The following is a 15,168-nucleotide window of genomic DNA, read 5'->3' on the forward strand; positions in this document are numbered from 1 at the left end:
CGACAAGTTTAAATGTGTCACATCACTGTCATTTAAGTACCCCATCTCTTCAGCATGACATGAAAGAAAAGTGTTTTCAATTTCTTGTTCTTTTTTGGGGGGAGTCATGGGGCTTGAACTGTGGGCCTGGGAGCTGTCCCTGAGCTCTTTAGCTCAGGGCTACTGCCCTATCCCTGAGCCTGGGTGCTGTCTCTGAGCAATTCAGCTCCAGACCACCACCCTACCCTTAACCCACAGCCCCACTTCCCATTTTCTAGAGCTTAATTGGAGATAAGAGTCTCAGGTTCTTTTGTGCCCAGGCTAGCTTTGAACCTTGATCCTCACATATCAGCCTCCTGAGAGCGTGATTACCGGCATGAGCCACTGAGCCAGGCTCACTTTCTTGTTCTTCTCACTATACGTGAGTGTTCTGTAAATGTGACTCTTATTTTCAATTAGCTTCCAAAAACCCAGAAGTGAAAAGCCCAGAGCTAGAATTCAGGCCCCAAGTATGAGGACCAGGGCAGGCATAAATAAGAAATTAGAGAGGCATGTACATTACAATATTAAAAGAACGTAGCTTAACTGTTAAAGGGTCATTAACTTCAATGTACTTTATCTCTCATATGACATATGGATAAAAAATTAAGATTTACCTTCTATTAGTGACGAAATTGAAGCTCAAATAGTAAGTTCTTAAGCACTATATACATGATCAATGAATGTAATAAAATGATTGCTAGGACTATTATCAATGGACATATAGATATCTCTTCTTAAAAATCAGTATGCATCAAATTATGGTATACATTGAATATCTTATGACAGTCATAGGCAAATAATTTGTGCTGTACATTAATTGTCCAAATATCATTTATGATGTAGAATTTCAATATAGATTTCTCGTAATAAATTTGTCAAAATGTTTATTATGGTAACAGAAATTAAGGGAACTTCATATAAGCATGTGCAAATGAGTAACTTTGTTACCAATACAGCATAGGAAAAGTAGTTTAAATGCTTCATATCATTATCATTTCAGTTGCCTGGAGCCCCCTCTCATCCGCATAACTCTAATGAAAGCATTTTTCACCTCCTTGTTCCTAAGACTATAAATGAGCGGATTCAACATGGGGATCACGATCGTGTAAAACACAGAAGCCACTTGGTCCTTCCCCAGGGAGTAGGACTTCTTGGGTTTTAAGTAAGTGAAGATCATAGTGCCATAGAAAACAGTGACCCCCAGCAGGTGGGAGGCACAGGTGGAGAAGGCTTTCTGCTTTCCTGATGTGGATTTAATTTTCAGAATAGTAGATAGAATAGACACATAGGGCACAGATATAGTGATAAGGGATACTAACAGGGTAGAACCAGCACAAATATATATGACAGTTTCAGCGACATATGTATCTTTACAGGACAAAGCTAAAATTGGAGATACATAACAGAAAAAGTGATGAATTACATTGGAACTGCAGAAAGGCAATCTAGCTATAGAGAGTACACTTAAAGAACAATCCATTAAGCCAATCAAATAAGTGCCAGTAACCAGGGCACAGCAGTGTCTTGCAGACATTATGACAGGATACTGTAGAGGTTTGCAGATAGCCACATAGCGATCATAGGCCATGGCAGAAAGGAGAAAACATTCAGCACCACCAAACAAGATGAAAAAGTAGAGCTGGGTAAAGCAGCCAGTGAAGGAAATGTTCTTGTTGGAAGTCATCAAACTATCTAAAGTTTAGGGGTGATGACACTTGAGTAGCTGAGATCAATGAATGAGAGGTGAGTGAGGAAAAAATACATAGGCGTGTGAAGCTGGAGGTCCAGGCGAATTATCATGATCATGCAGAGGTTTCCCAGCATAGTGGTCAGGTAAATCAAGAGAAACAGCAGGGAGAGTGCTAGCTGCATGTCTGCAGAGTCTGTCAGTCCCACAAGAATGAAGAAGGGCACATTCGTTTTATTCCAGGGTCTCATCGTTGGCTGCTCTAAACTGTTGAAAAATTAAAGGTGACACTTACCTTCAAGTATTTCAGAGTATTTTCATTTTTATGATTGATTCTTCATTTTTATAATTAGTTCAGGTGTCCTTAAAATATGTGTTTGCAAACATGTGTTCACAAAATATGGTGAAAAAAACTGAACAGTAAAGTTAGAAATATCACTAATTAGGATGCAACTGATGTTAACTTTTTCATGATTTGAATGGACTTGATTCTGGCCCAAGCACATTTTTTTAAACACATTTAGTCAACACAAAATCTTACACAATGACAAATGAACATATGCCATAATAGCTTTTTATTATTCATCTGTCTTTTTTTCAGATAAATAACAATGTAGGAAAAGCATGTAACTTAAAATGACGGTACCAGTCCATGTAGGATCTCTGATTTCATTAATATCGTTGTACTCCAACCACAATGTTCATTATACAGCCTCTTTTATTCATGCTTATAATTGCTCAGTAAGATTCAGCAAAATTCTAGACTTACAATGAACAATAACAGAAAACCCCTACAAGGTATCATCTGTGTTTTTTTTTTGTATTTACTGTTTCAATAAATACCTGCTGAGCTATCATTGTCAAGGCAGCCTTCCAGATGCTAGAATACTACATTAAATTTTTTAAGTCCCTGTCTTAGTAAAACAATTATGTTTGAAGAACACTTACGGAGATCACAACTGGTGAGAAACCAATTCTTGCAAACTCATATGCCAAAATTTTTCAATCCTTTCGTTTTCTAAGAAGCTGAGCCTATCTTTCATGTGACAGGTTTCCTTGAGTTTGAGACTTTCTTAAACTTTTGTACATTCCATTTTGTTACTCTGGCATAAATAAAGCTTACCCTAAAAAAATCTGGTTGGAGTGTTCAGATGGGGAGATTAACATAAAGCTATGTCTCCAAAGAATGTGAAGCAGATCCTGTAATATTAGCAAAGTAGTATGTTCCTGTCTCCCAGCCTGCTGAGTCCAGGGCGGCTCTTTTAATGTGACTGGGGATTGTGCAACACCATGTCATCCTCCACTGACCAATTGTCAAGGAAAGTTACTTGGCAGATTTTCAAGGGAAAAAATTTCAAGAGCCAAAGCCTGACATTTTCACCGAGGCTTCTCAGTAAAGAGTGGTAACATTTGATAACTTTTGATGCAATAATTGGGAAAAAATCACTCATTTCTTAAGTTGAAACCCTAATTTTACAAATGAATGTAATGTAGTATTTATATGGTATCATTATACACTCTATAGAATGTTTGGGTAGTATGGAAGAGAAAATTATCATAGATAAATAATGTAATATAATAATATAATGACATTGTAAGTTTGAATATTAAACTTTTCATCATGGTATATTTTTATAAAAAAAACATTTGATTCTATCAAGAATAAAACATGTGTATTAAAAATAAGAGACTTCAGGCTGGGAGTTTGGCCTAGCTTATTAATGTTTATACTGTTTGATGATATTGATGTCTTAGTTTGTATTATATGTATCCAGGATTGCTTCCTTCTGATTTTATTTGGCATCCTGTTAATATCTGCAATTGTTACACATTTAAATATCTGTTTTCTTTTTAATTTTGCTGCTACTATAAACTTAATTTTCTCTGAGGATTAATAGGAATCATAGCCCAAAGCAAAGGCTGTACACTGAAAGAAAGCCAACTAAAACAAAAATACATTATTGCAACATAGAAAACAAGAAATTTAAAATGGTAATTCTATGGGGTTCCTTCAAAAGTTCATAAGGTCCTGGGGCAGTAGTTTATCTGGCTACTCAAGAGGCTGAATTTCTGGGGATTGTGATTCAGTGTCAGCTCAATGACACTCCATCTCCACAATAATCATTGAAAGAGTCCTGAATATATGACTCAAATACTAACCAGCCATGGAAGCATGCTGAGCAAACATATCAAGTTCTGGTACTAACAAAAAGAACAACAAAAACCACAAATGGCTCCCCCAAGAATTTCAACCAAAGATATTAAAATTATAAAACTGCTCAAGAACTCAGTCTGCTTTTTTTTTTTTAAGTATTCACTACTCTCCGAATCAATTCAAACAAGCAGAAGAGTGAAGGGGTCAGTTCAAGACCCAAAGGGTAATGTACAACGTAGATGAGAAATTCAGCACGAAAATCGAGATTTTAATTTAAAAAAGAAAGCAATAAGCAATGAAAATATTGTAAACTCAAATTAAGTGAAAACTCTAAATATTGTCAACAACTCTAGACAGTGTCAACAAGAGTAGACTATATCAAGTAGAAGAAAGATTTCCAGGAATTGAAGACAAGGTCAGTGAAAAAGTATATTCAGATAGAAATGAATAAGAGAAAATTAAAGAAGCAGGACTAGAACTTTCAAGAAGTAAAGAACAAAGTGATGCCATTAGTAGGGAAATGGATGGAACTAGAACAAATCATGTCAAGTGAGATGAGCCACAATCAGAGAGACGGACGGCACTTGTTCTCTTTACTATGCAGAAATTAAAGCTAAAATACACTAGGAGATGATACATTGTAGGACTCTAGGTATTCTCACTGTCTAGATACTCTCCAAAATCATATCCAAAGGAGGATATTCTTAGAAGAGAATCACAAAGGCTCAATGCCTAAATCTTCTTCATATTTATATAAAATAATATATATCCTGAAACAAACTCCAAGGTGTGCAAACAAAACAGCAACAAAAAATGAACTCATTATCTTACATATATAACCGTAACCCCGCTGTACATCAATCTGATATAAAATTAAATTAAAAAACAATAAATAACAAAGTAAAAAAGAAAAGAGAAAGGTGTAGCCAAAATTAGTATTAGAAACAAATACTAAAGATCAATATAGAAATTAATAATGTAGAGAGTAAAATAAAATAAAAACCATAATGTAGATTCTAAAAAAATAATTCTTTGATACATTGATTCTCTGAAAAAAATCGATTAAAGGAGAATCAGGAATGATCTTTGTAAATTAATTATTCTTATTTTAATACCCCATATAAAATACCTTACTTTATATCTGCTTTATACAGTGCTAAATGATAATGCTGTATTAATTATTTGAGTCACTGTACTTCTCATTTATATGTAGTGATCTTGGTTATTTCTATATTAGAATACTGGATGACTTGAAGTCAACTACTCAATTCCTCATGGGATTAAAAATAATATAAAATTACAATTAATCAAATAAAATACATTGCCATCACACTGAGTAAGACAATTATGGTAATGCTTTGCTTCCCTCCACCTCCCTTAATGCCAAGTAACAATACAATGACAAGACAATAATAAGCATGCATTTTTATTAGTAACAGTTAAATAAATGCTAATATTCCAAGGTATGTGTTCAATAATACACATGCAATCCAGTTCAAAGTATCAGTCCATACAGTTAAAATCAGGATCATATAAAAGAATATAAAAACATTACATACACATGTAACAATTGAGGGGTGTATTTCACTGATACAAATCTCTCTAGAGATTTCATTGATACAGATCTTTCTAGAGAAATAAAAAGTAAAATATAAAATATTGTACAGTGTGCAGTGATGATAAGGAAAAATCTTCAAAGCACCCAAACTTATGAAGGCACTCAAGTAATAAAGAGGGAAATGATAAAGGCTCACCTAAAGTAGTGATTGTTGGACTAGACCCTAATGAAGCCCTAAGGAAGTACAGTCACGGCTCACAGAGTTATTGCTTGTCAAACATTAAAAATGTCAAATATTATCTGTTGAGAATTTGGCAAATGTCATACTTCTATAATGTAATCATGCCCCCAAAAATGAAATAATGTCATCCAGGCTCAACCAAATGTGTAACAATGACCTTGTCATAGTTGAAGTCTGAAATGTGGGGTAGGGAATCACCCAAAGTTATGTTTCACAGAAAAATAGTAAGTATAACTCCTGGCCAAGCCAGTCCCACGATGGAGAGGTTTCCGCACCAAAATGATGTCTGCGGTTCCCAGTTGCGTTTGCATTGATCCGATTTCAATGTGGGTGACGATTTGTGGCTGATATACAAATGTTCCTTTTGGTGGTATTGTATCTTAAATCTCAGACGTGGAGGGTTATTGGTAAAAATTGGAAGGCATTTTAATTGCACTGTATTTGTCCTCTGTTTGCTCGTTTAGGGAAGAAGGTAGAATGCTAAGTTGTATGAAAGGCTTGTGTGGCCCTGTGAACACGTTTCAGTGTGGTTGCAATGGTGAAGACCTCTTTATTACTGTACCTAGGGCTCTATGTGGGCAAGAATGACCATCTCACACCACAACTCAGGAGTTCCATCACACCGAAGGAAGCAGTAGCTCCACACTCAGATTTCAAGGATGAATAAACTACCCCGAGTCGACTGGTGTTCTTCATTGGTGAAGTAACCGCAAACCTGACCCTGTTCTGGACTTTCCCTTGCGCTAGGTCCACTCCCCTCAGAGAAGACGTCCTCTGTGGCTGACCCTCAGGAGCGCGCCCTTGACATCTCTGTTCCTCAGGCTGTAGATCATTGGATTCAGCATTGGAATGACGACGGTGTAGAAGACCGAGGCCACCTGCGTCTGGGTCAGGGAGGAGGTATTATCCGGCTGCAGATAGGTGAAAATCAGAGACCCATAGAAGACGGTGACGCCCACCAGATGGGAGGCGCAGGTGGAGAAGGCCTTCTTCCTGCCGGCGGCGGATTGGATCCTCAGGATGGACGAGATGATGGCCAGGTAAGTGATGAGGATGATGAGCAGAGAGCTCAGGAGTGTGAACCCAGCTAGCACGAAGATCACCAGTTCTGTACGGAAAGCCTCTGAACAGGACAGAGCCAGAAGGGCCGTGGTGTCACAGAAGAAATGGTTGATGCTGGAGTCGCAGAAGGCCAAGCTGCTGATGACACAGACAGACACCAGGGAATTGGTGAAGCCAATCGCGTAGGGCAAGGCTCCCAGCCAATTACACACTTTCGGGGACATCACCACTGCGTACAGTAAAGGATTACAAATGGCCACATAACGGTCGTAAGCCATGGATCCCAGAAGGAAACATTCACTGCACACCAAACCGACAAAAAAGTACATTTGCACAAAGCAGCCCACGAAGGAGATGGATTTCTGTTCGGATTGGAAATTGACCAGCGCCTTGGGGGATATGGTAGACGAGTAAGCCACGTCGATGAAGGCTAAGTTGCTAAGGAAAAAGTACATTGGGGTGTGAAGCTGAGCGTCAATTCTGATCAGCATGATTAGCCCCAAGTTCCCCAAGACGGTGAATACATAGATGAAGAGAAACACGAAGAAGAGACTGATTTGTAACTCAGGGTGATTTGCAAATCCAGAGAGGATGAAGAGAGTTACCTCTGTGAGGTTGTTCCCAGCCATCTGTGATCTTTTAGGTCTTAACCTAACCTGCTAAAGAACAACAGGAAGGAAAGTTAAAGAAGGACTTGAGGTTCACTGGGAAACATGTCTGAAGAAAAAAAAAATGTCACAGCTAAGAAGAGTGTAAGGGGACATTGTGAATCAACAGAATGGGTTACCTAGTTGATATTTTAGAATAAACAAATGAATACATGTAAATCAAAATTCAAGTATCCATTTAACTGGATTTATGCTGGATCACTAAGTTTTACAGCACTGACAGATACTAACCAAAAAGTCCCTAGCCACAATTACAGAGAATTTTCAGCATTCTGAAAGCTACCTACCAGAAATACCTATCTAAATTATCTATCAGATATGATCTGAAGAGATTCATCCTGAGAAATACCATCTGCTACCTCAAGCATATTAGTTGGCCAAAATCACAGATATAGCAACTTTATTTGCTGAAATTAATTTAGGAAAAAGAAACCATAAATTGTTCTTTTTTAATTATTTTAGAAATTTAATAAAAAAGTTTCTTAGGGAAAGGTAATAATACCTTTATAAAACCAACAAATCTTTGCAAGATTTTATTTTAGAAAAAAAAACTAGCCACATCTGGTCTCATTACTTATTTATTCAAAAATGATTAGTCTATACTTCTTTGTAAATATTTTTATTACTTACCTTTTCTTTCTATTGGAGAATGAAAGGCACTTAGAGACTTTATTGGAAAATGTAATTCAAATCCTTTCAAGGGTTTGACTAGAAAACATGACTGTCTCCAATTTGAAGCACATAGGACATCAGGTGATAGCCAATTCATTGCCAAAAAGTAACTTCCAAGACAATGACAAAAAGTCTAAAATCAAATATTTAAAACAAAGAGTTAAATGATAAAGTCATCTTCCTATGAGTGAAGAAATTATCTTCCTACAGACCCTGAGATAAAATATTTTTAAAGGTCTTCTTCATAAAGCACTTGTGTATTTCTTTTAAAGTCAGGCATTCACTGATGTGTAAATGAATTTGTTTAATATTTTAAACACAAAATCATTATCTAGGAACAAAGTTGGTATCGATGAAAATGAATAGGTGGGGATATACGGTCATGTACAGGTCAATCAATCCATCTTCTCAAAATGGAATCTGTGTCACATTCCATTTTGTTTGTTTGCTTACTTGTTCTGTTAGTTTCTTTGTTTATTCTGATAGTCCTGAGGTTTGAACTCAGGGTCCCCTCCAACTCTGATTGCCTTTTATAACTATAATACTTTTTCAGGTTACTTGTAGTAAATCTCTCAGCAAATGCTTGTTCCACACTTCCTTATCATTAAGTTGAGGATGATTTGTTATTTGTATGGATTCCAGATGATGAGTGTGTTTTCTCATCTTATCACAGAAAATTGTAAGGTTAATACTTGATCACCTAAGTTTCATTATATTTCTTCTTTATAAAAGTATTATTTTCTTCATAAATGAAATGACAGAATATCTTTAAATATCCCATTACTACCTTTTCTAATTTGTAGCTATTCTACTTTGATGGAAATATCTTTCTTTTCTTTACTATTTTTTAGTGGAATAATTCTACAAGAAATTTATTTTATTCAATATTTTAATTTTATTTATTTACCATTTTTTGATAGTCAATTATTCATTCATTTCTTCATATTAATATGCAGCCTGGTAATTATTCTTTTGTGTTATACATTTTTTTGCTCAAGTTGTTCCACATTTGCTGAAACAAGTACTTCAGGGCTGCTTTCCCAGAAAAGTACTGGTAGCTGATTTGGTCGTATGAATTAACTAAACATGAAAGAAAAGGCTGGCATCTCTGCTTCCAATTTTATATGCATCTGCACTCTAAGCTGTTTTCTCTGTTTATTACTTTATCATCACCATTGGTGGCAGGAAGAAGGAAAGACCGGTGGATAACATCAGAATGAAGAAGGAGGGAAACCTACCCAAACTACTCAGAAGGGACAATAAAGTCTCTAAACAGGACACAGCCCCCTTCAGATAAGAATTTCTTACTGCCCAATGGTTACAGTAATTACACTTTCTCCTTCCCTGGAATCTCCCCTCAAACAGACTGAACTAGGACTGAATGATCACTGAATGTGCCTCTCTCCTCCTGCTCCCAGTTATCTGTCTACTTACTTCAGATCATGTCTGTGCCCTGGAATGGCTGATGATGGGCTGTGGTGCCGCCTTCCTTTGGCCTCCTGTGACCTGTAGTAAATAACCTTTCTCTGACCTTCATCCTATATGTAGAGGCCAGTAACCGATCCTGACAGACTCACCTGAATTCGACTTGTAAATCCAATACATCTGGGATCAATATTTTTTTTGAACTTTTCTCTTGAGACATGACCCTGACATTTCTTTGCATTTCTTTTTATATTTTCTTTATATTCTTTTTTTTTTTGCCAGTCCTGGACTTGAGCTCAGGGCCTGAGCACCGTCCTTGGACTTTCTCAAGGCTAGAACTCTACCACTTGAGCCTCAGCACCACGTCCGGCTTTTTTCTATTTATGTGGTACCGAGGAATCGAACCCGGGTCCTCATGCAAGCTAGGCAAGCACCTTAACCACTAGGCCAAACTCCAGGCCCCTTTTCTTTATATTCTTGTACTTTGCATTTGTCTTCATGAAGCAACATTCAACCACTAACATGTGTACATTTACATTTTCTTTAAAACTATATCTGAGATGTGATCATGATTTTAAATTCCAAACATTTTCCATCATTTTAACTTGTCACATAAACACTATGCTGTTGCAAATGGGTTTTGTTGTTGTTGTTGATGAACCCTGATATATCCCATGCAGCTATTAATCCATGTGACAGTCTCTGAATGTCTCTGGTCCTCAGTAATCATTTTTCTAAAGTGACATTCCTCTCTCAAGCATTCCCAAAAGAAAATCAAATTATATTCATTGACTCCCTTGTGCAATGTTTAAAAAATAAAAGAAATAGTCAATCATTATGTGCTTCATGTCTTTAATGTACAGCTGATCTGGGGAGGATTTATAAGAAGACTATTTTAATAGGATTATAGGATTAGTGATTGGGAGGTGAGCTAGATTAAAAAGGAAGAAAGTTTCTTAGTGGGTTTTGTGAGATGACTCACAGCATCTAAATAAATAGTTGTGGGACTGTAAAAGATGAATCTGTTTAGTATGCTGCTTCTGTCACTAAGTGGGTATAAATATTATAGCAAGAAATAAAATCTAAAATTAGAATATTGTCACAGAAGCAGTGATGAGGTAATCTGAGAAAATTGTTTTTGAGACTCTTGAAGAACACAGAGAAAATAATTCTGTGGAATAAAATATAATGTGCTCATTTTCAAGGATAGTATGAATGTGTGTCTGATCAGATAATTTTTGGTCATCTTGGTTATCTTGAAAACATCATTATTTTGCTATATGTCCAGTAAAAACAGAACTTAACTGGAATTTGGAATGTCAAGGAAATAGTGAGGCCTACTGAAATATTTATATTCTTTCCAATAGAATTAAACCACTTACATTAAAGATATAATATTTACATTTGACCGATGAATACTTTGCATAATTCTCTATAACATTAATTTTAGTATTTCTTACAGTGACTTCTCCCCATATATTTAGCTCTATAAAAATAGTGTTGTATTACATTTTTATTTAAGTGTTTTATTGTATTTAATTCTTGCTGTTTTTCCTTATATTTTGATTCTGTGATTGGTTGATTACTTATGTGACACATGTAAAGAAAAGATTACCATTTTCCCTGTACATAAACACAACGAAATTTAATAAGTAATTAATAACAGTAACTAATTATAAAGTAGTGCCAACTCTCTTGTCTCTCAAAACATATTTTTTCTATTTGTTTATCTTTCTTGTTGACCCAATGTGACCGAAACTCCAAAAAAAAATCAGAAATAAAAAGGGAGACTGTAATTCAAACTCTAATATGTCACACATTGCCCTATCATATGTAACATCCTAAGTAATTTAACATTGAGAAATGAATACTTAAGTATACTCAATTCACATTTAGATATTGTACCGAGGGCAGCTTTTTTAATTTTACAGTTTCTATTATTAAGAGTTTGCGAGTTTGTGGTTTGTTTATTTTTGTAAACATTATTATAAAATAATTCTGGTCCATCAATCAAAATGTTGGACAACTTAAGTATTAGAAAGGAACTAATGGTTTATAGGTACAAAAAATAAAATTTGCTTTGTATGTGTATTTAAACAGACAAAACAATTTGAAATATTTTCACAGACTCCTTTAGATTTTAATAATTAAGATTTATTGCTAAAAAGTACTTTGGCTATTATTATTTGATCAACATACTTTTCACAAACTCAAAACTTCATATTACAAATGTATCAGTTAACAGAAGCTATGCTAGGTGCTAGGGCTCATGCGTGCAATCCTAGTTACTCATGAGGCTGAGATCTGAGGATCATGGTTCAAAAGCAGCCCAGGCACTAAAAAGACCATAAGACTCTTATCCCCAATTAATCACCAGAAAACCAAAGTGGTGCTATGGTTCAAAGGGTAGGACAGTCGCCTTGAGCTGAAGAGCTCAGAGGCAACACTCAGGCCCAGAGTTCACAACTCACAAAAAAGAAGTAAGAAGTTGCATTGATAGTCAGGAGGCTGAGATCTGAGGATCAAGGTTCAAAGACAGCTCAGGCACAAAAGGACCTGAGACTCTTATCTCCAATTAACCTCTATAAAATGGTAAGTGGGGCTTGGCTCAAGGGTAGGGCAGTAGCCTTGAGCTGAAGAGCTCAGGAATAGTGATCAGGCCGAATTCAAGCCATATGATCCCACAAAAAGAAAGAAGAAGAAGAAGAAGAAGAAGAAGAAGAAGAAGAAGAAGAAGAAGAAGAAGAAGAAGAAGAAGAGGAGGAGGAGGAGGAGGAGGAGGAGGAGGAGGAGGAGGAGGAGGAGGAGGAGGAGGAGGAGGAGGAGGAGGAGGAGGAAGAGGAGGAATAGGAGGAAGAAGAGGAAGAAGAAGAAGAAGAAGAAGAAGAAGAAGAAGAAGAAGAAGAAGAAGAAGAAGAAGAAGAAGAAGCAGCAGCAGCAGCAGCAGCAGCAGCAGCTGCATTGATACTTTTATAAATACTATGGGAAACTGTTAGCTTACTGAGTTTTAAAATTTGTTCCAAGCTAAACAACACATGCCTAGTGCATAGATACATACAATATATAGTTATAAGCACAAATTTGTTAAACATAGAAGACTTTTAAGCATTTTGAAAGACTTTCCTATTTCATGGAAGTTTGATTTTTGGAGAACTGTGTTATTTCAACGTGTCTTATTTCAATAATTTCTTCCAATTGCCAACTATCAAATTGGAAGAAATTATTCTTTGCCTGTGAAATGACTGATATTTGGACATTATCTTCCTACTACTTTGTCTTTATTCGTTACAATAAGTATCACTGCCACCCAATATACCAGTGTTTCAACTTGTCAATGAATGTTAAAAAAAAAACCAAACAACCAAAAAACAAAGCTATTTCCAGAGCTTTTTTGTTTGACTAGAAGCAGATGTTTCCAACATTGAGGTTGTCATAAATTATTCTAGGTAGCCCTACTCCAAGAAGATGAAAAATGTAGATATATCTCCAGGAAAGACCAGGACATAGACCTTCACGAAATATAAAGCCAACCACAAATATTTTTGTTTTCCAATGTTCTACTTAAAGTCTACTTCTCTTCACATAATTTTCTTTCTGTTGTCTATCTTCCTTTAAATTGGGTATATTGACTTCTTTTCTAATTACTGAACCTTGGGAGTATTTTTCCTTTGCATAACAATACGCTACTACTTCCCTATCCTATTTCAAATAAACAAGGGGGGGGTGGGGGGAGGGAAATGGGGACAAAAACATGAGAAGGGGTAGCATTGTTTGTTAAGTAATACACCCATCTGATGAATATAATGTAACCCTTCTATTAATTACAATAAAAAATATATTTTAAAAACAGAACACACTGCTCCTTTCCTTGTTTGTTTGTTTGTTTTGCCAGTCCTGAGCCTTGAACTCAGGGCCTGAGCACTGTCCTTGGGCTTTCTCAAGGCTAGAGCTCTACCACTGAGCCACAGCACCATTTCTGGCTTTTTCTATGTATATGTGTTACCGAGGAATCGAACGTGGATCTTTGTGCATGCTAGGCAAGCACTGTACCACTAGGCCAAACTCCTGGCCCCCTTATTCATTGTTTTAAACCAGTTAGTAGTTCACAGTCCTCCCATATTGAACTTACTTGGATAAAGGAACATATCTCCATATGAATGTGTGCTTGTTCAGGTTATTAACACTCAGTAATGAATGCATCTTCAAGCATAAGCTTTCTAAATTATGCCTCTCCCCAAGTCCTATTGGTATTTAAGTGTGTGCCAGCCTGCTAAATCAATAAATTTTCCTTAAATGTCTCTACTTATTAATTCATCTTCACTGAGCAAGTATCTTTCTCTGTATCATCCTTTTCATGGCTTCTTTGGCCTCTCTGTTTCTTATGCCATAGATCAGAAGATTGAGCACTGGAAGCAAAAGGGTGTAAAACACAGAGAAGATTTTGGCTCTATTTTGTGAGTAACTAGAGCTAGTTCCCAGATAAGTAAAGATCACTGTTCCATAAAAGAGAGTCACTACAGTCAGGTGAGAGGCACAGGTGGACAAAGCTTTATATCTGCCTCTGGCCGAGTGCATTTTCAGGACATTCAGGAGAATTCCCAGATAGGAACCAATGACAGTCAAAAATGTAGTCACTGATGTGGCTCCTGAAAGGACAATGAATAAAATCTCACTGTAGTGGGTGTCAGAGCAGGAGAGTTGAAAGAGTAGTAGAATATCACAGAAGTAATGGTTAACGACATTGGGCCCACAGAAGGACAGGCTGAGCAAGCTACTCAGGTGGGTGAGGGAGTTGGCACAGCCCAACAGGAAAGAAGCAGTCACCAGGTAGATGCAGCACATGGGTGTCATGAGGGCTCTATAGTGAAGTGGGCAGCAAATGGCAACATAGCGATCATAGGCCATGGCAGCCAGGAGGAAGCATTCTGTAGTCAGGAGCATGCTGACCAAGGCATACTGCAGGAGGCAACCGTGATAGGAGATGGCTTTCTGCCCTGCCACATAGCTCACTAACATTTTAGGGATGAATACGGAGGAATAGCAGACATCCAAGAAAGCCAAGTGGCGAAGGAAGAAGTATTTGGGAGAATGAAGCTGGTCACTAGCCACAATGAGTGTGATAACCCAAAAGTTGCCTAGCACTGTGCTAACATAGATAAGGAGCAGCAATGAAAAAAGGAAGATATTCAGTTCAGAGTTATCAGTCAGACCCAGGAGGATGAATTCAGTGACCGTGCTGACATTCCTGTCAGCCATTTATGCTGCTCATATAGGAGGAATCTGCAGAAAACAAGGGGAAAACAAGATAACCAAAGCAAACATTGTATACATGGATTCAATCAACTAGGTTCTTTAGAAAATGGTGTCTTATCTATAATAATAATCCATAGTAGATTCAGATCTTCCAATGGCAAAGAGAAAAGAATACAAAATTTTAGTTGGATCTCCTTAAGGATAAAAATTGCCATTATGTATCTCATAAAAATACACAGAGAAATTATAATACCCCTGGGAAATCACTGAGAAGAATATTTGCTTGATAGAGTTTATGAATCAGATCCAAGATAATGGAATACTCTAAAGAAAGTGAGGAATGAATTTCTTGTTTAAAAAAAAAAAAACCTTAGGGTCAGGGCCTAATGGTAAAAGTGCTTGCCTAGCATGCACAAAGACCTAGGT

General features: G+C 36.7%; 2 protein-coding genes and 1 pseudogene across 2 annotated transcripts; all 3 read right to left on the reverse strand.

Annotated features, from left to right (window-relative positions):
• Positions 1-1,012: 1,012 nt before the first annotated feature.
• Positions 1,013-1,959, reverse strand: LOC150052732 (olfactory receptor 8H1-like; annotated as a pseudogene).
• Positions 1,960-6,420: 4,461 nt separating this feature from the next.
• On the reverse strand, positions 6,421-7,353 carry LOC150052733 (olfactory receptor 8I2). Its single transcript, XM_090348808.1, has one exon. The coding sequence runs from the start codon at positions 7,351-7,353 to the stop codon at positions 6,421-6,423; it is 933 nt and encodes a 310-aa protein (XP_090204934.1).
• A 6,453-nt stretch (positions 7,354-13,806) lies between these two features.
• On the reverse strand, positions 13,807-14,745 carry LOC150052734 (olfactory receptor 5J3-like). Its single transcript, XM_090348809.1, has one exon. It carries the CDS (start codon positions 14,743-14,745, stop codon positions 13,807-13,809), a length of 939 nt encoding a protein of 312 aa, XP_090204935.1.
• Positions 14,746-15,168: the final 423 nt, after the last annotated feature.

This window comes from Megascapheus bottae, chromosome 16 (assembly GCF_031878675.1).
Source record: "Megascapheus bottae isolate mThoBot1 chromosome 16, mThoBot2.hap1, whole genome shotgun sequence".
Classification (NCBI taxonomy): domain Eukaryota; kingdom Metazoa; phylum Chordata; class Mammalia; order Rodentia; family Geomyidae; genus Megascapheus; species Megascapheus bottae.

What these genes read in the sequence shown, in the direction of transcription:
- LOC150052734 (XM_090348809.1), bottom strand. Translation starts at nt 14,745, where the DNA reads ATGGCTGACAGGAATGTCAGCACGGTCACTGAATTCATCCTCCTGGGT.
- LOC150052733 (XM_090348808.1), bottom strand. Translation starts at nt 7,353, where the DNA reads ATGGCTGGGAACAACCTCACAGAGGTAACTCTCTTCATCCTCTCTGGA.